Source organism: Bombina bombina, chromosome 1, assembly GCF_027579735.1.
Source record: "Bombina bombina isolate aBomBom1 chromosome 1, aBomBom1.pri, whole genome shotgun sequence".
Taxonomy (NCBI): Eukaryota; Metazoa; Chordata; class Amphibia; order Anura; family Bombinatoridae; genus Bombina; species Bombina bombina.
Genome location: NC_069499.1, coordinates 90208266 through 90235313, shown reverse-complemented (window position 1 = coordinate 90235313; position 27048 = coordinate 90208266). Strand labels below are relative to the sequence as shown.

General features: G+C 41.1%; 1 protein-coding gene across 1 annotated transcript in view; it reads right to left on the bottom strand.

The window, feature by feature from the left end:
* The window catches only part of DICER1 (dicer 1, ribonuclease III), a 292090-nt gene that overhangs the window by 41046 nt on the left and 223996 nt on the right, over positions 1 to 27048 (bottom strand). The window contains exons 27-28 of the mRNA XM_053697503.1: positions 5714 to 5876; positions 5291 to 5366 (exon numbers count right to left, since the gene is read on the bottom strand). Of these exons, the coding sequence (XP_053553478.1) occupies positions 5291 to 5366; positions 5714 to 5876 (239 nt within the window). The remainder of the gene's footprint in view (positions 1 to 5290; positions 5367 to 5713; positions 5877 to 27048) is intronic.

The window sequence follows — 27048 nt, the reverse complement described above, 5'->3', positions numbered from 1 at the left end:
TGAAATCACAGTCCAGGAAAGACCAACAAAAGAGGCCCCTTGAATAATCCGATGATAGACCAACCACCAGGACAGAGAGAGTTGAATGTTGGGATTTAAGTATATCAACTGCGATATCCGAGTATAATCCCTGCACCATTGATTCAGCATTCAAAGCTCCAGAGGTCTCATATGAAAACGAGCAATCGCGTCCGATGCTGTAGTCATGAGACCTAAAACTTCCATGCACATAGACACTGAAGGGAATGATCGAGACTGAAGGTTTCGACAGGAGGAAACCAATTTCATTTGTCTCTTGTCTGTTAAAGACAGAGTCATGGACACTGAATCTATCTAGAAACCTAAAAAGGTGACCCTTGTCTGAGGAATCAAGAAACTCTTTGGTAAATTGATCCTCCAACCATATTTTTGAAGAAACAACACAAGTTGATTTGTGTGAGATTCTGCTAAATGAAAAGATTGAGCCAGTACCAAGACATCGTCCAAATAAGGAAACACTGCAATACCCTGCTCTCTGATTACAGATAGAACGGCACAGAGAACCTTCGAAAAGATCTTTGGAGCTGCTGCTAGGCCAAATGGAAGAGCAACAAATTGGTAATGCATGTCTAGAAAAGAGAATCTCAGAAACCGATAGTGGTCTGGATGAATCGGAATATGAAGATATGCATCCTGTAAGTCTATTGAGGACCAAGGTGGATAAAAATCAATGATTTAAAAAAAAAAAAAAAAAAAAAAAAAACTGATTTTTTTTATTTAAATCTGATTTTTTTAATTTAAAGCTGATTTTTTGGATTTAAAGCTGATTTTTTGGATTTAAAGCTGATTTTTTGGATTTAAAGCCGATTTTTTGGATTTAAATCGGATTTTTTTAAATAAAATGCTTTTTGAGGAAAATATATTACCATCCAAAGGTTATTCCATCATGAAATACAGATTAGTTTTTTTTAATTATGTAGAATAAGGCTGTATATGTTTAATTTGTTTGGTAAATAAATTCCATTAATCCATTCACGTCATGCTCTTCCAGTGGTTTTTGTAAGATTATTGGGCAGTTTCTCTGCCTACAAGATATTATCACAGATGCTTGGTTTACTTTTGTAGTTCTCAAAACTGAATTTGACTAAGCAGAGATCACATGCCTCTTCTTCACAGCAAAAATGTTATAACATGAACAGAGTTGAGAAAAAGACCTTAATCCTAACTTTTACAAACCTATGAATACAGAATCAACCCCTTCAGTGCTAAGTTTCAAGAAGTTAAGTGAATAGAATAGAAACAATATTTTTCTGATTGTTTGGAGTGGAATAGATCTGCACAAGAAGAAAGTGAAACTAAGTGTGAGGAGGAAGGGGCAAGCAGACAAGCAGTACTACAAAATGAAAGTGAAATTTTATGAGCACAATACTGCACAGCTAGCCACAGACAGACAAGTCTTTGGATCTTTTTGTGTGTATGACCTGAGGTTTATCACATTCTTTCCTTGGAGGAAAAAAACCTATAATGGCAGCAGGCCGTAAAAGAGACCCAGTTTGGCAATATTTTATTGAAGTTCCTTTACCTATCGGTAAGGCAGGCATGCGTGCAAAGTGCAAACACTGCAACAAAGAAATGCAAGGCCTGGTGGCCCGAATGAGGCAACATCATGAGAAGTGCTGTGATGATGAAGATGACCAAAGAAACACATTTATATATATTTTGTTTAGCCAAATTAGTTAACAATCATGGATGTTTGTTTAAGCAAATAACATATACTGTAATGTTATTGTTTCAGTTGAATAAATCTATTTAAATTATTATTATTAAGGTAATGATTATTTTTCTCCTTCCTAAGTACAACAGAAAAGTTGTCCAAAAATGAATTATATTGATTAACCTATTAAACTATAACCTATTAAACTATAAAAAAAACTAATATGAAAAGTTGTTATTCTAAAAATCTTCATCTACTTGCATATTAAAGTTACACCAACAAGAATTAGTCTTTATGTAGAAAACTATGATTTAAATCAAGCCTTACTGACTAGTGATTTAAATCGTGTTTTAAATCGTGAATTAAATCAGTTTGATTTAAATCAAATCCACCCTGTTGAGGACATGTAATGACCTTGCTGAACAAAAAGGCAGAATAGTCCTCTTGAAAGTTGGGACCCTTACAAATTGATTCAAAAACTTCAGATCCAGAACTGGTCTGAAAGAATTTTCCTTCTTCGGGATAATGAATAGATTTGAATAAAAACCCATACCCTGTTCCAGAAGTGGAACTGGTGCAATTACCCCTGAAAGCTCTAGATCTGAAACACACTTCAGAAAGGCCTGAGCTTTCACAGGATTTTTTGGAACGTGAGCGAGAAAAAATCTTCTCACAGGAGGTCTTATTCTAAAACCTATTCGATACCCCTGAGAGACAATATTCTGAATCCAATGATTCTGAACGGAACCTGCCCAAACGTCTTGAAATCATTTCAATCTGCCCTCCAGCAGCAGAACTGGATTGAGGGCCGCACCTTCATGCAGTCTTGGGGGCTGGCTTTGGTTTCTTATAAGGCTTGGATTTATTCCAACTCGAAGATGGCTTCCAATCTGTTCTCTATTCTGACGAAAGGAACGAAACCAATTAGAAGCTTTAGATTTACCCTTAGACTTTTTATCCTGGGGCAAAAAAACTCCCTTCCCCCAGTATTAGTGGAAATTATAGAATCCAACTGGGAAGCAAACAAATTACTACCCTGGAATGATAGAGATAGTAACGTAGATTTAGATACCATGTGAGCATTCCATGATTTGAGCAATAAAGCTCTTCAAGCTAAAATAGCCAAAGACATAGATTTAAAATTAATCTTGATGATATAAAAAATAGCATCACAAATAAAATGATTAGCATGTTGAAGCAAACTAACAATGCTATGCAAATCAGAATCTGTGCTAAGCTATCCAACCAAAAAGTTGATGCAGCCACAACATCAGCTATAGAAATGACGGGTCTGAGAATATAGCCAGAATGTAAATAAGCTTTCCTTAGATAAGATTCAATTTTCCTATCTAAAGGATCCTTAAAAGAGGCACTATCTTCCATAGGAATAGTAGTACGCTTAGCAAGAGTAGAAATAGCCCCATCAACCTTAGGGACTTTTTCCCAAAACTCTACCTGAGCTACTGGCAAAGGATACAACTTTTTAAACCTTGAAGAAGGAACAAAAGAAGTACCAAGCTTAGACCATTCCTTAGCAATCAAATCAGAAATAGCATCAGGAATAGGAAAAACCTTAGGAGTAGTCACAGGAGGTTTATAGACAGAATTTAAACGTTTACTGGATTTATTATCAAGAGGTCCAGACTCCTCAATATCCAAAGTTATCAACACTTCTTTTAACAAAGAACGAATATACTCAATCTTAAAAAGATAAGTTGATTTATCAGTGTCAATGTCTGAAGTAGGATCTTCCTAAACAGAAAGATCCTCATCAGAGGTGGATATTTCAGTATGTTGTTGGTCATTACAAATTTCATCAATATTATGAGAAATGTTAAAAGACCTTTTACGTTTATTTGAAGGCGGTATAGCAGCATAGCCTTCTGTATCGCATCAGCAATATAATTTTTCATATCAACAGGGATATCATGTACTTTAGATGTTGAAGGAACAACAGATACTGTACTAGCACTAATAGAAACCTTTTCTGCATGCAAAAGCTTATCATGACAAATGTTACATACTACAGCTGTAAATATAATCTCCACTAGCTTACAACAGATACACTTAGCTTTGGTAGAACTGTGTTCAAGCAGTATGGTTCCTACAGCAGATTCTGAGACAGGATCAGATTGAGACATCTTGTAATAATAAAGAAAAAATAACATTTAAACAGGAATATCTTATTTCCACATATAGCAGTTTCAGGAATGGGAAAAAATGCAAATGCTAAAATTGACAAAAAAGCAAATAACATAGCCCTCTGAGCATAACCAAGGCAAGAAGCATATAGGAAGAGGGGTAAAATAAAACTAAATTTTTTGGCGCAAAACAGAATTTCGCGCCAAACAACCTGGCGTCAACTAAGATGCAGGAAATGACGAACTTGCGTCATTACAGGCGCACATGTAAAAAATTCTTGTGCCAAGAATGACGCAATAAATAACAGCATTTTGCGCCCTTGCGAGCCTAATTTGCGCGCAAGTTTTCAAAGAAAAAACAAGTCAAATTGGAAAAGAGACTACACCCCAGGTAAGACAAACTTCCTAAAACATGATTCCCATAACGAAACTGCCAGACTGCAAAGGGAAATACACATAGACCTGACGCATGGCAAATATAAGTAAAATACATATATTTAAAACTTTATATTAATACATAAAGCGCCAAACCATAGCTGAGAGTGTCTTAAATAATGATACATACTTACCGAAAGACACCCATCCACATATAGCAGATAGCCAAACCAGTACTAAAAACTATCAGCAGAGGAAATGGTATATATGAGTATATCGTCGATCGGAAAAGGGAGGTAGGAGATGAATCCCTACAACCGATAACAGAGAACCCTTGAAAAGATTTCCCGCGAGGGAAACCATAGAATCAATAGGCGATACTCTCTTCACATCCCTCTGACAAACACTGTACCCTGAGAGGAATTGGGCTTCAGAATGCTTAGAAGCGCTTATAGAAGAAATCATAAAAATCAAGCACAAACTTACTTCACCACCACCATAGGAGGCAAAGTTTGTAAAACTGAATTGTGGGTCTGGTGAGGGGTGTATTTATAGGCATTTTAAGGTTTGGGAAACTTTGCTCCTCCTAGTAGGATTGTATATCCCATAAGTCACTAGCTCATGGACTCTTGCCAATTACATGAAAGAAATACATATTATAGGGATATGTAACCCAAAACTTAAAGTTTCATGATTCAGATAGAGCATGCAATTTAAAAGAGCATACCTAAATAGGTTCAGGAGGCAGCAGTGTAGCATCAAGGTTTGTAACAATCTTATACACTTTTGAGCACTAAATAGAAGCAGTGTCAGCAGCAATGTATGCCATTGTTGCAAAACGTCTATCATATTGTGCTCCAGACCTGTGCATGATCCTGAGCCTACCTAGGTATGTGCTTCAACAAAGGGTACAAAAAGAACAAACTACATCAAAGATTTATTTTTTAACTTGCTTCCACACTACAGTAGTATTTGAAAGTTTTGGATTTTAGTTTAATTTCTCTTTAACCGAATCAATCTAACCTGCGCTTAGGATATTTTCGCATGTAGAGCTTTCCATTATACAGTTTGGGTAGCTCACCTGAATTTAGCAGTCTCTGGCTCCATCTCCAGCAATTCTCGAACAGGCGAACGGGGAACATTAGCAGAGAATTTTTCTGTAACAAAGATTTTAGTGTTAGGATCATATATACAAATAGATCCATATAGATTAATAGTATCAATGATAGCTGATGCAACCCAAGATCCCATACATAGTCCTCACAATTATATACCAACTGATTTATATTTTTTTATTAATTTTTCCCCCATATATTCTTATAAAGTAGTTTACTTTATAACCTGCAAAGTTCAAAAAATTTCACAACCTTACCGACCATTATATAAAAACACAGGGAGAAAAAAAATGATGTTCTGAAAACAGTTTATCTATATAATACAGTGCTATATTATGAAAACAATGGTACAGAATCCTATTTCTAAAGCTCACACAATAGTGCCGTACCTATTAGGGGTCTCATCATAGGATAGTACACCTGCCATACGGTTTCCAATGACATGCCACTGTCCATGTAAACAGCTCCAGCAAGTGACTCAAATATGTCCCCCATTGCTTTTGGAACTTCTATATCCTCTTCTTTCTCTTCATCTTCTTCAGATCTTCTCAACTAATAAATGAAAAGAAGTGAATTTAAATTTAACAATATGGTCTTTTTAACGAAACTAAGAGACACAAGAAAGCTTTCAGTATATGTTGGGGCAGTACAACAACTGTATGATGCAAACTGCATTTCTTTAAAAATTTTGTATATTTAAAAAAAAAAAAAAAAAAAGACAGTAACCGTAGGTGACTCGTCTTTCATATTCAATGTAATAAATTATTTAGTCAATTCCAAGCAGCAACCTCATTCTTTTTCTTTTCTTCACCTTCATAACGGCCTATAGAAATGAAATCTAAACTTAAAAAGTTTTTTCTTCATTTTCTGTACGATTTAATTGTAAAACATTACCGATTGTTATATGTTGATCACGGGAAGCTGCGCCTTCCACATTCTAATTTGAATAAAATCGGTTACATAAAAAAAAGTAACCAATGGTGGTATTTGTCAGCTCACATTACATTTCATTTGTAGTTAAAAATTTACAAAGGAAACCAGTGACCAATGGTGGGATTTGCGGGTCCACATTACATTTGTAGCAAAAAATTACAAAGGAACTTAGGTATTATATATATATATATATATATATATATAAAACATAATTTATGTAAGAATTTACCTGATAAATTCATTTGTTTCATATTGGCAAGAGTCCATGAGCTAGTGACGTATGGGATATACATTCCTACCAGGAGGGACAAAGTTTCCCAAACCTCAAAATGCCTATAAATACACCCCCCACCACAACCACAATTCAGTTTAAAGAATAGCCAAGAAGTGGGGTAATAAGAAAGGAGCAAAAGCATCAACAAGGAATTGGAATAATTGTGCTTTAATACAAAAAAATCATAACCACCATAAAAAAGTGTGGGTCTCATGGACTCTTGCCAATATGAAAGAAATGAATTTATCAGGTAAATTCTTACATAAATTATGTTTTCTTTCATGTAATTGGCAAGAGTCCATGAGCTGGTGACGTATGGGATAGCAAATACCCAAGATGTGGAACTCCACGCAAGAGTCACTAGGGAGGGAGGGATAAAAATAAAGACAGCCAATTAAGCTGAAAAATTAATCCACAACCCAAATCAAAAGTTTTAATCTTTATAATGAAAAAAAACTGAAATTATAAGCAGAAGAATCAAACAAACAGCTGCCTGAAGTACTTTTCTACCAAAAACTGCTTCTGAAGAAGAAAAAACATAAAAATGGTAGAATTTAGTAAAAGTATGCAATGAAGACCAAGTTGCTGCTTTGCAAATCTGATCAACAGAAGCTTCATTCTTAAAAGCCCAGGAAGTGGAAACTGACCTAGTAGAATGAGCTGTAATCCTCTGAGGCGGGGAATTACCCGACTCTAAATAAGCATGATGAATCAAAAGCTTTAACCAAGATGCCAAAGAAATGGCAGAAGCCTTCTGACCTTTCCTAGAACCAGAAAAGATAACAAATAGACTAGAAGTCATTCTGAAATCTTTAGTAGCTTCAACATATTTCAAAGCTCTTACCACATCCAAAGAATGTAAAGATCTCTCCAGAGAATTCTTAGGATTAGGACACAACGAATGGACAACAATTTCTCTACTAATGTTGTTAGAATTTACATCTTTAGGTAAAAATTTAAATGAAGTCCGCAAAACCGCCTGATCCTGATGAAAAATCAGAAAAGGAGACTCACAAGAAAGAGCAGATAATTCAGAAACTCTTCTAGCAGAAGAGATGGCCAAAAGGAACAATACTTTCCAAGAAAGTAATTTAATGTCCAGAGAATGAAAAGGCTCAAACGGAGGAGCCAGTAAAGCCTTCAAAACCAAATTAAGACTCCAAGGAGGAGAGATTGATTTAATGACTGGCTTGATACGAACTAAAGCCTGTACAAAACAATGAATATTAGGAAGATTAGCAATTTTTCTGTGGAACAGAACAGAAAGAGCAGAGATTTGTCCTTTCAAGGAACTTGCAGACAAACCCTTAGCTAAGCCATCCTGAAGAAACTGTAAAATTCTAGGAATTCTAAAAGAATGCCAAGAGAATTTATGAGAAAAGCCATGAAATGTAAGTCTTCCAAACTCGATAATGAATCTTTCTAGACACAGATTTACGAGCCTGCAACATAGTATTAATCACTGAGTCAGAGAAACCTCTATGACTAAGAACTAAGCGTTCAATCTCCATACCTTCAAATTTAATGATTTGAGATCCTGATGGAAAAACGGGCCTTGAGATAGAAGGTCTGGCCTAAACGGAAGTGGCCAAGGTTGGCAACTGGACATCCGAACAAGAGCCGCATACCAAAACCTGTATGGCCATGCTGGAGCCACCAGCAGTACAAACGAACGGTCCATTATGATTTTGGAAATCACTCTTGGAAGAAGAACTAGAGAGGGAAAAATATAAGCAGGTTGATAACTCCAAGGAAGTGTCAACGCATCCACTGCTTATGTCTGTGGATCCCTGGACCTGGACAGATACCTGGGAAGTTTCCTGTTTAGATAAGAAGCCATCAGATCTATTTCTGGAAGCCCCCACATCTGAACAATTTGAAAAAACACATCTGGGTGAAGAGACCACTCTCCCGGATGTAAAGTCTGACGACTGAAATAATCCGCTTCCCAATTGTCTATACCTAGGATATGGACTGCAGAAATTAGACAGGAGCTGGATTCCGCCCAAGCAAGTATCCGAGATACTTCTTTCATAGCTTGAGGACTGTGAGTCCCACCCTGATGATTGACATATGCCACGGTTGTGACATTGTCTGTCTGAAAACAAATAAACAGTTCTATCTTCAGAAGAGGCAAAAACTGAAGGGCTCTGAGAATCGCACGGAGTTTCAAAATATTGATTGGTAATCTCGATTCTTGAGATTTCCAAACCCCCAACGCTGTCAGGGATCCCCAGACAGCTCCCCAACCTGAAAGACTCGCATCTGTTGTGATCACAGTCCAGGTTGGACGAACAAAAGAGGCCCCTTGAACTAAACGATGGTGATCTAACCACCAAGTCAGAGATAGTCGAACATTGGGATTTAAGGATATTAATTGTGATATCTTTGTATAATCCCTGCACCATTGGTTCAGCATACAAAGCTGAAGAGGTCTCATGTGAAAAAGAGCAAAGTGGATCGTGTCCGATGCTGCAGTCATGAGACCTAAAACCTCCATGCACATAGCTACTGAAGGGAATGATTGAGACTGAAGGTTCCGACAAGCTGCAACCAAATTCAGACGTCTCTTGTCTGTTAGAGACAAAGTCATGGATACTGAATCTATTTGGAAACCTAAAAAGGTTACCCTTGTCTGAGGAATCAAAGAACATTTTGGTAAATTGATCCTCCAACCATGTCTTTGAAGAAACAACACTAGTTGATTTGTGTGAGATTCTGAAGAACGTAAAAGACTGAGCAAGTACCAAGCTATCGTCCAAATAAGGAAACGCTGCAATACCCCGCTCTCTGATTACAGAGAGTAGGGCACCGAGAACCTTTGAAAAGATCCTTGGAGCTGTCGCTAGGCCAAAAGGAAGAGCAACAAATTGGTAATGCTTGTCTAGAAAAGAGAATCTCAGGAACTGATAGTGATCTAGATGAATCGGAATATGAAGATATGCATTCTGTAAGACTATTGTGGACATATAATGCCCTTGCTGAACAAAAGGCAGAATAGTCCTTAGTCACCATTTTGAATGTTGGTATTCTTACATAACGATTCAAAATTTTTAGATCCAGAACTGGTCTGAAAGAATTCTCCTTCTTTGGAACAATGAACAGATTTGAATAAAACCCCAGACCCCATTCCTGAAAAGGAACTGGCACAATTACCCCAGATAACTCCCGGTCTGAAACACACTTCAGGAAAGCCTGAGCTTTTACTGGGTTCACTGGAATGCGTTAGAGAAAGAAACTTCTCACAGGCGGTCTTACCTTGAAACCTATTCTGTACCCTTGAGAAACAATGTTCTGAATCCAATGATTTTGGATTGAATTGATCCAAACATCCTTGAAAAATCTTAGTCTGCCCCTTACCAGCTGAGCTGGAATGAGGGCCGCACCTTCATGCGGACTTGGGGGCTGATTTAGATCTTTTAAATGGCTTGGTTTTATTCCAGACTGGAGAAGGCTTCCAATTGGAAACCGTTCCCTTAGGGGAAGGATCAGGTTTCTGTTCCTTATTTTCACAAAAGGAACGAAAACGGTTAGCAGCTTTAAATTTACCCTTAGATTTTTTTATCCTGAGGCAAAAAAGCTCCCTTCCCCCAGTGACAGTTGAAATAATAGAATCCAACTAAGAACCAAATAATGTATTACCTTGGAAAGAGAGAGATAGCAACGTTGATTTAGAAGTCATATCAGCATTCCAAGATTTAAGCCATAAAGCTCTTCAAGCTAATATAGCTAAAGACATATATCTGACATCAATTCTAATGATATCAAAAATGGCATCACAAATGAAATTATTAGAATGTTGAATTAGCTTAACAATGCTATACACATTATGATCTAGTACTTGCGCTAAAGTTTCCAACCAAGAAGTTGAAGCAGCAGCTACATCAGCCAAATAAATAGTAGGCCTAAGAAGATGACCTGAACATAAATAAGCCTTCCTTAGATAAGATTCAAGTTTCCTATCTAAAGGATCTTTAAAAGAAGTACTATCTGCCGTAGGAATAGTAGTACGTTTAGCAAGAGTAGAGATGGCCCCATCAACTTTGGGGGATCTTTTCCCAAAACTCCAATCTATCAGTCTGCAAAGGATACAGTTTCTTAAACCTTGAAGGAGTAAAAGAAGTACCCAGTCTATTCCATTCCCTAGAAATCACATCTGAAATAGCATCAGGAACTGGAAAAACCTCTGGAATAACTACACGAGGTTTATAAACCGAATTTAAACGTTTACTAGTTCACCTTCAGATAGGACCACCATACCCTCCAATTCAGAGCCCTGGGAGGGTACGTCTGATATCGCCATCATAGTATCAGAAACTGCATTGACCACGTGGTTCTCCTTCCTTTTACGCTTGCCTTGAAATATGGGAAAGGCAGATAATGCATCGGAAAGTGTAGAGGACATAACTGCAGCTATGTCCTTTAACGTGATCGCAGAAGAAACTGAAGAAGTACTGGGCACCGCCTGAGCGGGTGTTAAGGGCTGTGACGCTTGGGGGGAAAGGTGCGGCATACTCTGCATCTCATCAGTAGACCCCTGAGAAGCATCCGCTTTAGGAAATTTTTTAGCAAAGAAAATGTTCTCTATAGTGTAAAGCCCTCTCAACACAGGAGGGACAAAAAGGAGCAGGAGGTTCCACATTGGCATTCAAACACATGGCACATGTAACATCATGGATATCTTCAGAGTCCATGATAACACAAAGCAAGGAAAAATTTAGTCTTGGCTCCTATAAATTATAGAGGCCTTTAATTTATGGCCAAAAAAGCACTATTATAAATATGCTCTTTAAAATAACAGGATACTGTGCCTTTAAGAGATAAAGTGTCTAACAATTTTACTGCACTGAATAATGTGTTAGCCAAATTCTATGCAAAGTGTCTTAACTAAAAGAAACAAACACCTCCTTGCCTCAACAGCTCTGCTGAGGCGCCTACCTGCCTCCATGGTACACCGATCCAGCAAATTCCTGATCGTGTCTCAGAACGCTGCAGACTGCCTGCTTATTTCCCAACCATGCGGTCTTCGCGTAACATCTGACATGCGATGGTGATCACTGAACATCGGAACTCCGGAGCAAAAAACACTGCGCGGATTTACTGACCCAAGCGCGCCAAAGTTAACCCCACCCTTTGTGGGCATAGCGTAACATCCTGCGGCTAAGATCTTAGTAACTATCGTGTATCAGTTACCCAAACGTAGCCCATAAAACACAGCCTGGTACCGGAGCCTCTTTATGTAAAAACTTCGGACAACCATAGCCCCAGCGTCCTGCCCACAGTACATATAAATAGTGACTGATAGTGGAGCCCTCACTGTAAAGTGCCCAATTCCCAAATAAATTACAGTCTTAGTATATCTCTGCAACAGCGTCGGTTGTCATCACCATATGAAACCCATCCATGTTGTGCAATAGGGGAAGCCCTTCCCAGAGAGCCCATGTTTGCAACATATAATAAGTAAGTGTGTAGTCATTTCTGAGATATCATATGGCCCAGAAAAATAAAAGACTGCACTTACCTCGATGCTGACCAACAGCATGACAAGTCCCCCAGGCTCAATAGGTCTCTTCCTCCTATAGCCCTGTGGACACAGATAGGGCCTTAGTATCTGCTAAGACCATCATCGTAAGGCCAGCATCACAGTATGGGAGGCGCAGTGAGAATTATGTCCCACCAGTTCCCATTGCTTTAAAGCCACCAGTAGCTCTAATACGGCTACACCCTATAATAAAATAGCACTCACTGGTAGCATTTTAAAAATAATAAACTCTTGATTGAAGAAACTAAACTAACACCTCACTTTACCTCTTCCTATCACTAACACAGGCAAAGAGAATGACTGGAGTGTGAGGGAAGGAGCTATATATATATATACAGCTCTGCTGTGGTGCTCTTTGCTTCCTCCTGCTGACCAAGAGGTGTAATCCCACAAGTAAGGATGAAATCCGTGGACTCATGTCTTTAAAAAGAAAAATAAATTCTATTATTCAACAAGAGCTCAACTTCCGAGGATTTGCCCACACAACCTAAATCGCAAGTATCGGTTCCAGAGAAGAACGTTCATAAAAACGAGTATCTAACAGACACGAGCTTAAGAAAAAACTAAATTAATCACATCCATCCGGATCTAAAAAACTTAAATTATGCTTACCTGATAATTTTACTTTCTTCAGATGGAAAGAGTCCACAGCTGCATTCATTACTTTTGGGAATTAAGAACCTGGCCACCAGGAGGAGGCAGACACACCCCAGCCAAAGGCTTAAATACTCCTCCCACTTCCCTCATCCCCGTCATTCTGCCGAGGAACAAGGAACAGTAGAAGAAATATCAGGGTGAAAAGGTGCCAGAAGAATAAAAATACAGACACCCCACATAAAAAAATACGGGTGGGGAGCAGTGGACGCTTTCCATCTGAAGAAAATAAAATTATCAGGTAAGCATAATTTAAGTTTTTCTTCATAAATGTCCACAGCTGCAATCATTACTTTTGGAAAAACAATACCCAAGCTATAGAGGACACTGAATGCCAAGACGGGAAGGTATATTCTGAAGGAACCAGGTCTGAAACCACTACCCAACAAAACCCTGCTTCGACCCAAGTCGAGAAACATTGAAAGGAAAAAAGGCCCCAAGGACACTGATCCGCAGATAGCCCAGAAGTTTAGCTAGAGACCGCAAAATCAAACTCAGCTGAGCCAACAGTCCTCCAAAAGACACCTTTGCTCAGCAGTCGGTCCCCAACCACACACCCCTCACTAACGAAGGGAACACCAGCTCAAAACTCCCAAAGGGATAGGGCAAGGAGAACCAAAGGGAAACCGAAAGGTCACCACAAATTCCATAAAAGAAAGAACTCCCAGAACGAGCCCAGGTCACAAAGACGCAAATGGGTCCTGACAAACAAGGGGAAGCAATGCCCAAACCAAACAAAAACCACAAGGATTAGGACCGGGAATCAGAACAGAGAAAACTTATCTCTCAACATCGTGCGAAAGCACATAAAAAGACAACTGAAGACGGAGTCCTCAAAACGTCAGAACTTAGAATACTGAGGTATTCAACACATAATACGTGTAGCAAACCCAGACAAGGTAAACACCTGAGTCTAGAACACACAATCACCATCAGGTTAACACAGAAAGAAAATACTTGCTGAGAAGTAAAAAGCGGCCAAACAAAAGATCAGATTGCAAAGACTCCAAGACAGAGAGCACACTCCAGGCAATCCAAGCCGCCAGACCGACACACAGGTCTCAAAAAAAAAAAAAAAAAATAGGAGAAGCACAGAACCTCAACGAGGCCCACTGCACCCCCAAGATGAACAACAATCTCAAAACCTACGCCCAAGCGTCGGAAGGTCTGAAAACAGGGGAACAAAAGACCCCCCACACCAGCTCACAAAAGAACAGAAGAATGGCCCTAGCCCAACCGAAACTCCTTATAGACAGTCGACAAGGCTGAAGAATCTAGCAAAAAAAGGCCCCAACATAGTCTCAACGCAAAGCCAGCAAGACTCCAGATAGAACAGAACAACCCAGAGAGCATGTACTCTTCAACATAGGTTAAATAATTTGTTCCACCGCCTGAATACAGGAGAAGCCCTAAGACAAGGACCAAACCTCCATAAAGAGAACAAGCCCCCCTAAGAAAAAGGGACCATTAAATACAGAGCACCTGCCCACAGGACACAAGGCCACAGGCTGAACAAGAGATCAATCTCCAATGCAGATGAACTTGGAAGGAATCCCCTTAGAAATTAACCTGCCATCACACAGACAAGGTGCAATAGCTGCAGCGGATACCCTGCAAACCGTTCAATAAGCGTAAGGCAAGCCCCATGAGCATCGGCACTCAGAAAACCTGGCCAACCGGGGCCAGGTCAACTAGCCAGACCAAAGGTCAGAGCCCAAGTTCCCTGGAAGTGGAGAACACCAAAACCGCCATAAAGTCTGCAAAGTCTGGTAACAACCCGCAACGGGAACCACAATGGAAAATGCTGAGCGAAAGCCTCAGCCACCGGAAGAACCAGGGCGATGACGGGTCCGAGACCCCAATTGTTTAGAAACAAACAATATCCCAGAAACTCAAACACCCCGTCTGATACAAAAAACAGACCCACAGGGAGATATCAATGCAATATCCAGAATAACCCGGATAATGAGAACACCTCGCAAGTCCTGACCCAAGGAAGAGACCACCCCTTGCCGAAGTCCAACACGCTAAAGGAGCTAAGGCATCTCAAACCAAGACACTAGAGCCCATAGGTGTTCAAACTGCCACAAGACGTTCAAAGCAAGGGGATACCTCGACGACAAAGTCACTCGAGCAAGACTAGTCTCCACATCACCTCCAATAAGAGTCAGAGGATCACATGAAAAAAGGATGCGGATCATTCCCAGCTCCGGGGAAAAACCCTAAGCAGAGCCCCAATGTCCTAAAAAAGGAACAACCATCTTCCAAAGGGAAAACCAGGTCCCCAAAAGGACCATGGAAGGAACAAGTCCAATAGGACAATTTCCCAGAGCCTCAGAAAGGCCAAACTGCCCAAAACAACAGCAAGGAGGTGCTAAGCCCCCAATCCTTTCACATGAGGAATAACCCTCTAGGTCCTGAGAGTATTGGAAGAGAGTGACGCAGCGAAACTCCACTGACTCAGTCAACCAGCTTGAAGGCTAAATAAAGACTGAAACATCGTTCCTGCCTCGCGGACCTTTTAGAATGCTTAGCTGAAACTTGTAAAATTAAAACAAGAAAAACACAAATAATAAAGAGAGCACTCGGCGCCTCAACGGGCCCAGCCAGGCAGAAGAGGCGCCACGTGTCTAAACAAGCCTCGAGACAGAAGAAATGAACCTGAGCAGGACCAGCCTGCAGACAGGATCATAACCGCCAAGCTGCCTAAATCCTCCCTCAGAGGGGAAGAGAATAACAGACAAACATAGGACTAACATGCCCCGTAACAAACTTCCGCAGAAGTAAACAGCGAGGATCCATCCCAGAGAAAGTTCCCAAAGGAACATATAATTCAAAATAAAAGACATCCTAACCGGATAAAAGAAAATATAAGGCAACCCGTAGGTTAACGCCCAAGAAGAACAGGCACACCCGCAGGACCAGGCAAACGGAACCCTGATCTTCCAACAAAACTGGGAAGGATCTCAATAAACGACAATCAGTAGATTATGTCGTCCCCTCATGTCTAATGAGGCGAGCCATTCGAAGTAGAATACTGCGGACTCCAGTATCCGCTAAGAATGGGGTCCTCTAATAACTCAAAAACGTGTCTGAGTAAAACATGAAGGCGCGCTATTCTGTAACAAAAGGCACTCAGGGACAGCTACACCTGCAGGGAACTGCATAGGCCCAGCCAAGGCCCTGGAGACCCGGGACAATAGAGCATGAGCACAAACGCAAATAAACGTCTGGACTTTGCAGACGCATAATCGCCAAAAATATGTGAAAGCGAAAATGTGCTGCGACCTCGGGGGGGGGGGGGGGGGGGGGAGACAAGCCACCCTGCAAGGAGTGATAAACATAATCTGGTTAAGCCGCATTTGTAGTAGTAGGGAGCGGTAGGGAACTCGCCTCCTGGAGGACAGAATCCCCAGAGGCGGATGGCTCAGCAGTCCCTTGATTCCCCGAGCCTGAGGAACAAGGCCCTCTAATATGACATACAGAACATAACTGATTGACATGCGTCAACGGGGCCAATTCGCATTCTTCACAAGTCAAAGAATCTGAAAGTTGAACAGTCTCAGCATTAGAATCCTCCTCCATAACTGGATAGAGAACATAATAATATGGACTATAAGAAAACAAAATATAAACGGCACCTGACACCCACGATGGCTAGAGCACTAACCAACTCCTATGAACCAGACACTGGCCGACCAGAATTTTACCGTTGCCACGCGGTCAGGAATGCGGAAATGGAAGACCAAATCGTAAACATGCCCAGTCACAAGGTGAACCGTACAATCCAAAAAAAGCGCGCCCAACCATAAGGTCGCGTCACTTCCAAAGGCCTTTATGTTCCAAGCCAAGAGTCCAAGTTAACACTACACATAAGCAGATTGAATCACATAAACATGATTAAAACCCCCCTGTTCAATAATTCCCCTCAGGAGATATTAACCCTCGATGGCCTCCGCCATGGACTTAAGAGAAGAAAGCAGGCAGTGAAGCGAAGTTCAACAACGCCGATTGCTTGTGGAGCTGTTAACATGAGTCGGGATGGTTTCGCAGAAAGACTCTCCCTGCAATCTGGACTATAACTTTCATCCAAGCCCTCACTGAGACTGATGGGATTACTTAAAACTCCCGTCTCATGTCGAAGAGTACTACCCTCCATAAGAGACAAAACAAACTTCTGACACTCGTCGGCCAACCTCCTGGGACTAAATGCAAAGAATGACTGGGGGATGCGGGAAGTGGTAGGAGTATTTAAGACTTTGGCTGGGGTGTCTTTGCCTCCTCCTGGTGGCCAGGTTCTTAATTCCCAAAAGTAATGAATGCAGCTGTGGACTCTTTCCATTTATGAAGAAAAATAAAATTAAGGCAGCACCCATCGGGTGAACGATCAAGGTGAATGAGGACGACAACGGGACCAGCCGATAAAAAGCCCCATTCACCCAAGCTCAAAACTGGAATCGAAAACAAAGCAAAGAAAACGGAGACATTAAGGAGATTGGCTTCATCCCCAAACGTCATATCCATTTTGCCCTCCAGCTTCTAAGGCCTCGGATCCCTCACCCGGCTAGGACTGGGATCCTCCAACATTGCCAAAACATGTCTTAAAAGAACACGAAGGACGAGCCAGCCTATAACTGAAGGCAAAATCATCCCTCGCTGGATCAACTGAAGATCCTGGCCCTGAGATAGGGGCCCCTGAAGCCTCAGGGGCCAACGCTTCCCCAGAAGGCCGAACTGAACTGGGCAATCCCACGCTCGACAGGCCCTGGTTAACGGAAAACGGACAGTATCTTAGAAATACTTCACTTGGGAGATATAAATGATTCGGCGCCATAGAATTGGCCATGTGGAACTGTGCCGTAACCTCTGGAAGAAACAAGCCACCCTCCGGAGAAGAAGTAAAGGCCATAGGGACACCTGCTTGCGTAGCCGAGAAATGGACTGGGGCACTCGCTTCATGGAAACCTCGGAGGCGGATGGCTCAACGCACTCTAAGCTCCCTGCTTCGGGAGAAGAGTGTAATCTAGAACGGCAATCGGAACATAACTGATGGGCATTGATTACCCGGGCCATTTCATATTCATCACAAGACACATCCTCCGTATCGGAGGCATTCGTGTCGCGCATATCAGAATCCTATATAATCTTGGGATTACAAAAAAACTAACTGGCACCCCTTAAGACCCCCAATGGCTGGGGCACTAACCACCTCCTCTGAACCAGACAACCCACGAGCAAGACTCTCTCGGTCGCACACAGTCAGCATACGGAAGTGAAAAACAACGCAACCGCACCCGTCACAAGGTGCACCGTGCCAGTCACGAAAAGGACGCACAATCTTGAAAGATCGCGTCATTAAAAGAAGGCCGTTATGTTCCGTAAAGGCTGTGAGCCTAAGTATAGCTACACATTTGCAGATAGAACCATATAACAAACATGATTAAAAGTCCCCCCTGTTGAATAACCCTCAGGAGATATTAACCCATGATTCCTTATTAAGATAAAAGCAGTCCCACTGGGAACCTACCTTGTTTAGTTAATTTTACATTCACATATCAAAATAAAATTAAACGATCTTACCGGAATCTACGCCGTGGAACAGAAACACGGCACTTCAAGTGTGACAGATAGCCTCTCTTCTGACAAGGACTTGAGTGAAGAAAGGTAGGCAGCGAAACTTGTTAATGCTGATTACCAAGGAGCTGTTAATATGAGTCGGGATGGGTTCGCAGGAAAACACCCACTGCATATCCGGACTAACTTTCATCCATGCTCTCACTGAGAGGCTGACAGGATTACTTAAAACTCCAGTCCCATTGAGAAGAGTACTACCCTCCATAAGAGACTCTCTCAAACTTCTGACACTTCTCTGCCAACCTCCTGTGATGAAAGGCAAAGAATGACTGGGGGATGAGGGAAAGCAAAGAATGACTGGGGGATGAGGGAAGTGGGGGAGGTATTTAAGCCTTTGGCTGGGGTGTCTTTGCCGCCTCCTGGTGGCCAGGTTCTGTATTTCCCAAAAGTAATGATTGCAGCTGTGGACTCTTCCCTTTTAAGAAGAAAACAACAGCCTGAAAAGCCGGTAACATGGAGCACATAAATCATGGGACTAGGGCAACAAAAAATTTAAAAATGCTCCACCAAATAATTTGGATACAGGTAAGATTTTTATAAGTCACAAATTATGAAGATTTAAAGCTTAAATATGCAGTGAGAATATGAAGTGATACTGTAGGTATTTAGAGTGTGAAAACAAGGCAAGAAAAGGTCATGCAATACCCTTATGACAATATAAACATCAGATTAAAACCAACAACTATGTAACAGTAACACATAGCAATGCAGAGATTGCAAACTGTAGTGCTCCACAACACAGTCTGTGCCTTAGGGTCCCACAATGTACATTTTATCTGACTCGCAAGTTCGTAATCCTAGGCGATTTGTCAGCCATGTGTAAACATTACTGACTGAAACAAGAACCTAGTAAAAACGCTACTCCTATATCTCCCCAAATAACTGCACGACTCGCTCATGTAAGCCAACGGTGGCTGCATTATTTCACTGCATCTGGCCTGCTTCTTGCTCGGCTTTCACCTTGGCACTTTCCCAAAACTAAGTCCCCTGGAAACTCTACAACCTTGTGTTAAGAGGCACATGAATTCCCTTTATGAGACAGGGGGTGGGAAGGGAATGAGAAGTCTGTGGCAAAATAAAGTGGAAGAAAACAAATCAGAGTGTTTAAAATCAGCTAAACATTGAAAAAAAAGCCTAAAATTAATTACCAACCGTTTTCACGCTAAAGGGATGATTTACACAAATCATTTTGGTAAACTATCCCTTTAATTAAAGGACCATTAAACTCAGCATTTTAACACCACATAAAATGTTTTACTATATATTCATTAATTATTTTGCTTTATTTGCTATAAAATACATCTGAACTAAACCCCCATAAGGGAATAGAAGAGGGCAGGCTACCCCAGTCCCTTTCTAAACAGCTAAAAGAGTTACAAAGTCTAACAAAAAAACAGAATTTATGCTTACCTGATAAATTACTTTCTCCAACGGTGTGTCCGGTCCACGGCGTCATCCTTACTTGTGGGGAATATCTCTTCCCCAACAGGAAATGGCAAAGAGTCCCAGCAAAGCTGGCCATATAGTCCCTCCTAGGCTCCGCCCACCCCAGTCATTCGACCGACGGACAGGAGGAAAAATATAGGAGAAACCATATGGTACCGTGGTGACTGCAGTTAGAGAAAATAATTCATCAGACCTAATTAAAAAAACCAGGACGGGCCGTGGACCGGACACACCGTTGGAGAAAGTAATTTATCAGGTAAGCATAAATTCTGTTTTCTCCAACATTGGTGTGTCCGGTCCACGGCGTCATCCTTACTTGTGGGAACCAATACCAAAGCTTTAGGACACGGATGAAGGGAGGGAGCAAATCAGGTTACCTAAACGGAAGGCACCACAGCTTGCAAAACCTTTCTCCCAAAAATAGCCTCCGAAGTAGCAAAAGTATCAAATTTGTAAAATTTGGCAAAAGTGTGCAGTGAAGACCAAGTCGCTGCCTTACATATCTGGTCAACGGAAGTCTCGTTCTTGAAGGCCCATGTGGAAGCCACAGCCCTAGTGGAGTGAGCTGTGATTCTGTCAGGAGGCTGCCGTCCGGCAGTCTCATAAGCCAATCGGATGATGCTTTTAAGCCAAAAGGAAAGAGGTAGAAGTTGCTTTTTGACCTCTCCTTTTACCAGAATAGACGACAAACAGAGAAGATGTTTGTCTGAACTCTTTTGTAGCTTCTTAGTAGAATCTCCTGGTTAATATTCTTGTTGGAAACAACCTTAGGAAGAAAACCAGGCTTAGTACGCAAAACAACCTTATCTGAATGGAACACCAGATAGGGCGGAGTACACTGCAGAGCAGATAACTCAGAAACTCTTCTAGCAGAAGAAATAGCAACCGAAAACAAAACTTTCCAAGATAATAACTTAATATCTATGGAATGTAGAGGTTCAAACGGAACCCCTTGAAGAACTGAAATAACTAGATTTAGACTCCAGGGAGGAGTCAAAGGTCTGTAAACAGGCTTGATCCTAACCAGAGCCTGAACAAATGCTTTAACATCTGGCACAGCTGCCAGTCGTTTGTGTAGTAAGACAGATAGAGCAGAAATCTGTCCCTTTAGAGAACTCGCAGATAATCCTTTATCCAAACCTTCTTGCAGAAAGGAAAGAATCTTAGGAATTTTTATCTTATTCCATGGGAATCCCTTGGATTCACACCAACAGATAGATCTTTTCCATATTTTATGGTAAATCTTTCTAGTTACCGGTTTTCTGGCCTGAACCAGAGTATCTATCACAGAATCTGAAAACCCACGCTTTGATAGAATCAAGCGTTCAATCTCCAAGCCGTCAGCTGGAGGGAGACCAGATTTGGATGTTCGAATGGACCCTGAACAAGAAGGTCCTGTCTCAAAGGTAGCTTCCATGGTGGAACCGATGACATATTCACCAGGTCTGCATACCAAGTCCTGCGTGGCCACGCAGAAGCTATCAAGATCACCGAGGCCCTCTCCTGTTTGATCCTGGCTACCAGCCTGGGAATGAGAGGAAACGGTGGAAACACATAAGCTAGGTTGAAGGTCCAAGGTGCTACTAGTGCATCCACTAGAGTCGCCTTGGGATCCCTGGATCTGGACCCGTAGCAAGGAACCTTGAAGTTCTGACGAGGCGCCATCAGATCCATGTCTGGAATGCCCCATAATTGAGTCAACTGGGCAAAGATCTCCGGGTGGAGTTCCCACTCCCCCGGATGGAATGTCTGACGACTCAGATAATCCGCTTCCCAGTTTTCCACACCTGGGATGTGGATCGCAGATAGATGGCAGGAGTGATCCTCCGCCCATTGTATTATTTTGGTCACTTCTTTCATCGCCAGGGAACTCCTTGTTCCCCCCTGATGATTGATATATGCAACAGTCGTCATGTTGTCTGACTGGAATCTTATGAATCTGGCCTTTGCAAGCTGAGGCCAAGCCCTGAGAGCATTGAATATCGCTCTTAGTTCCAGAATGTTTATCGGGAGAAGAGACTCTTCCCGAGACCATAGTCCCTGAGCTTTCAGGGATTCCCAGACCGCGCCCCAGCCCACTAGACTGGCGTCGGTCGTGACAATGACCCACTCTGGTCTGCGGAATCTCATTCCCTGGGATAGATGGTCCAGGGTCAGCCACCAACGGAGTGAATCTCTTGTCTTCTGATCTACTTGAATCACTGGAGACAAGTCTGTATAGTCCCCATTCCACTGTTTGAGCATGCACAGTTGTAATGGTCTTAGATGAATTCGTGCAAAAGGAACTATGTCCATTGCTGCAACCATCAACCCTACTACTTCCATGCACTGAGCTATGGAAGGACGTGGAACAGAGTGAAGAACTTGACAAGTGCTTAGAAGTTTTGACTTTCTGACATCTGTCAGAAAAATCCTCATTTCTAAGGAATCTATTATTGTTCCCAAGAAGGGAACTCTTGTTGACGGAGACAGAGAACTTTTTTCTATGTTCACCTTCCATCCGTGAGATCTGAGAAAGGCCAGAACGATGTCTGTATGAGCCTTTGCTCTTGAAAGGGACGACGCCTGTATTAGAATGTCGTCCAAGTACGGTACTACTGCAATGCCCCTCGGTCTTAGAACCGCTAGAAGGGACCCGAGTACCATTGTGAAAATCCTTGGAGCAGTGGCTAACCCAAATGAGAGGGCCACAAACTGGTAATGTTTGTCCAGAAAGGCGAACCTTAGGAACTGATGATGTTCTTTGTGGATAGGAATATGTAGGTACGCATCCTTTAGATCCACGGTAGTCATAAATTGACCTTCCTGGATAGTGGGTAGAATCGTTCAAATGGTTTCCATTTTGAACGATGGTACACTGAGAAATTTGTTTAGGATCTTTAAATCCAGAATTGGTCTGAAGGTTCCCTCTTTTTTGGGAACTACGAACAGATTTGAGTAAAATCCCATTCCTTGTTCCGTCATTGGAACCGGGTGTATCACTCCCATCTTTAACAGGTCTTCTACACAATGTAAGAACGCCTGTCTCTTTATTTGGTTTAAGGATAAGTGAGACATGTGGAACCTTCCCCTTGGGGGTAGTTCCCTGAATTCCAGAAGATAACCCTGAGAAACTATTTCTAGTGCCCAGGGATCCTGAACATCTCTTGCCCAAGCCTGAGCAAAGAGAGAGAGTCTGCCCCCTACTAGATCCGGTCCCGGATTGGGGGCTACTCCTTCATGCTGTTTTGGTAGCAGCAGCAGGCTTCTTGGCCTGCTTACCCTTGTTCCAGCCTTGCATAGGTTTCCAGGCTGGTTTGGGCTGTGAGGCATTACCCTCTTGCTTAGAGGATGCAGAATTAGAGGCCGGTCCGTTCCTGAAATTGGGAAAGGAACGAAAATTAGACTTATTCTTGGCCTTGAAAGGCCTATCTTGTGGAAGGGCGTGGCCCTTTCCCCCAGTGATGTCTGAGATAATCTCTTTCAATTCTGGCCCAAAGAGAGTTTTACCTTTGAAAGAGATGTTAAGCAATTTTGTCTTGGATGATACATCCGCTGACCAAGACTTTAGCCAAAGCGCTCTGCGCGCCACAATTGCAAACCCTGAATTTTTCGCCGCTAATCTAGCTAATTGCAAAGCGGCATCTAAAATAAAGGAGTTAGCCAAATTAAGTGCGTGAACTCTGTCCATAACCTCCTCATATGGAGTCTCTCTACTGAGCGACTTTTCTAGTTCCTCGAACCAGAACCACGCTGCTGTAGTGACAGGAACAATGCACGAAATGGGTTGTAGAAGGTAACCTTGCTGTACAAAAATCTTTTTAAGCAAACCTTCCAATTTTTTATCCATAGGATCTTTGAAAGCACCACTATCCTCGATAGGAATAGTAGTTCACTTGTTTAGAGTAGAAACTGGCCCCTCGACCTTAGGAACTGTCTGCCATAAGTCCTTTCTGGGGTCGACCATAGGAAATAATTTCTTAAATATAGGGGGGGGGAACAAAAGGTATGCCGGGCTTCTCCCACTCCTTATTCACTATGTCCGCCACCCGCTTGGGTATAGGAAAAGCGTCGGGGTGCACCGGAACCTTTAGAAACTTGTCCATCTTGCATAATTTCTCTGGAATGACCAAGTTGTCACAATCATCCAGAGTAGATAACACCTCCTTAAGCAGTGCGCGGAGATGTTCTAATTTAAATTTAAATGTCAAAACGTCAGGTTCAGCTTGTTGAGAAATTTTTCCTGAATCTGAAATTTCCCCATCTGACAAAACCTCCCTCATGGCCACTTCAGATTGGTGTGAGGGTATGACAGAACAATTATCATCAGCGCCCTCCTGCTCTTCAGTGTTTAAAACAGAGCAATCGCGCTCTCTTTGATATGCAGGCATTTTGGATAAAATATTTGCTATGGAGTTATCCATTACAGCCGTCAATTGTTGCATGGTAATAAGCATTGGCGCGATAGATGTACTAGGGGCCTCCTGCGTGGGCAAAACTGGTGTAGACACAGTAGGAGATGATGTAGTATCATGTCTACTCCCCTCATCTGAGGAATCATCTTGGGCAATTTCATTATCTGTGGCAGTACTGTCCTTACTTTGTTTGGACGCTATGGCACAATTATCACACAATTTTGAATGGGGAGACACATTGGCTTTCATACATATAGAACATAGCTTATCCGAAGGCACAGACATGTTAAACAGGCTTAAACTTGTCAATAAAGCACAAAAACCGTTTTAAAACAAAACCGTTACTGTCTCTTTAAATTTTAAACAGAACACACTTTATTACTGAATATGTGAAAAAGTATGAAGGAATTGTTCAAAATTTACCAAGATTTCACCACAGTGTCTTAAAGCATTAACAGTATTGCATACCAATTTTCAGAGCTTTAACCCTTAAAATAACGGAACCGGAGCCGTTTACAAATTTAACCCCTATACAGTCCCAGCTACAGCCTTTGCTGTGACCTAACCAAGCCTAGAGGGGAATACGATACCAAATGACGCCTTCTAGAAACTTTTCCAACCACTTTCAGGTCCTCACACATGCATCTGCATGTCTTGCTCTCAAAAACAACTGCGCAGTAATGGCGCGAAAATGAGGCTCAGCCTACAACTGGGAAGGCCCTCCCTGACTGGAAAAGGTGTCTAACATAGTGCCTGACGTTAAAAAACGTTCCCCAAGTTTATAAGTGTGAATTATCAGCATAAACATGTATAAAATGTCCAAATAAAGCAATCGATTTAGCCCATAAAAGTGTCTACCAGTTTTATAGCCCATATTAAGCCCTTTATTCTGTTTGAAACTAAGAAAATGGCTTACCGGTCCCCATGAGGAGAAATTACAGCCTTCCAGCATTACACAGTCTTGTTAGAAATATGGCTAGTCATACCTTAAGCAGAAAAGTCTGCTAACTGTTTCCCTCAACTGAAGTTACTTCATCTCAACAGTCCTATGTGGAAACAGCAATCGATTTTAGTTACTGTCTGCTAAAATCATCTTCCTCTCACAAACAGAAATCTTCATCCTTTTCTGTTTCAGAGTAAATAGTACATACCAGCACTATTTTAAAATAACAAACTCTTGATAGTAGAATAAAAAAACTACATTTAAACACCACATACTCTTAACCATCTCCGTGGAGATGTTGCCTGTGCAACGGCAAAGAGAATGACTGGGGTGGGCGGAGCCTAGGAGGGACTATATGGCCAGCTTTGCTGGGACTCTTTGCCATTTCCTGTTGGGGAAGAGATATTCCACACAAGTAAGGATGACGCCGTGGACCGGACACACCAATGTTGGAGAAAGAGTGCTTTACCCCTGCAAATATTTAGGAAAAATTCTCACTGAATAATACAGGAACGATTTTTAACCATTCATACTTTATTTAATAATACACATTTAAAAACACTTAAACTCTCTAGATATCAATATATAGCATAGATGTGTGAATAATACCTCTGAGAATCATGTATCTATGTGTGAAACATTATACGTAGTTTGTATAATATCCAGCAGTCAGATACAAACAATATCTTTTGTAGCCGGCTATTATTAAATTAAAAAATAATGCTGTAACAAGAGGACCTGTTAATATGTGGGATGTCAGATTGCGAGATTATAATTACAGATAAAGTATTATCCTATTAGCTTTAAAGTCTTTGCTTGCACAGTTAACTTTTGCACACCTATTCAGTGTAATAGATTCTGTCTGCTTAAGCCCCTTCTATAGTGGGGGCTAGATTAATATTTAACTGACTTGTTTCACTAACATAGCACAACGTCTGATATCAGAATATAACACACATTTACAAGCTATTGGCAATCAGCAGTTATCATAGATAGTAAGCAGTTAAAAAATATGAGAGTATGAACTCTCTGAAGCCAGACCCCTGACACGTGTTTCGCTCATGCTTCCTCAGAGGGGTTACACGCCGGCTGTTTGGTAAATCTATTTACTGGTTCATAAGTCCCATCTTGGGTGTGAGATTGGATGATCATGAGGAATTATCTTGATTCTGATTGGTAGGATTGCACGACAATCATGTTTAGGCATCCAATGGGAATACATTTTTCATTTGAAGCCTTATGCTATACTCTGTTACATGTTGCGCACTTATGCATGTTGGTTGCGATAATATATGTTACTTTGCGAACTTATGCATGTGGGTTACGATGATATATCTTACTTTATCAGGAAGTTCTTTATGTTACTGCTGAAGAAGAAGTTCTACATTTTCTTACTGTACATACTATCACTTGTTGTGTGTATTTTGTATAATACCACAGAGATATTGTTTGGTAATAGGGCCATATGCAGGGTTTTAAATCTGTTTATTACAGGTTGGTATTTGTAATAAAGGTATTGAATACATCAGTAGCATGACAGTAATGACAGATGTTTTAAAGACAGGAGCAAGATTATGCAAAACACTGTATACCATTTCTGACATATTTTTATAGAGTATCATAGGTGTATGGTGTCTAATAAAGTTAGTATTTCTCTAGGGTTAAGTGGGTTGTTTATAAATTTCTAGGGCAACAGATACCAGTGCTGTTTTTAAGAGGAAAGTAGTTCAATTCTACACATACTAATGGGAACTAAATTAAAGGGTGCAGGAATAAATGTTTCCAAATATTAGGTGAAAGTCTATAAATTTGTTACTTAAGTGTGTTATATGCACATATAGTTGAAGAGGTGGGTCACATAAATAAAAATGTAATAATAAAGTGAAGTGGATGTAATGTATATA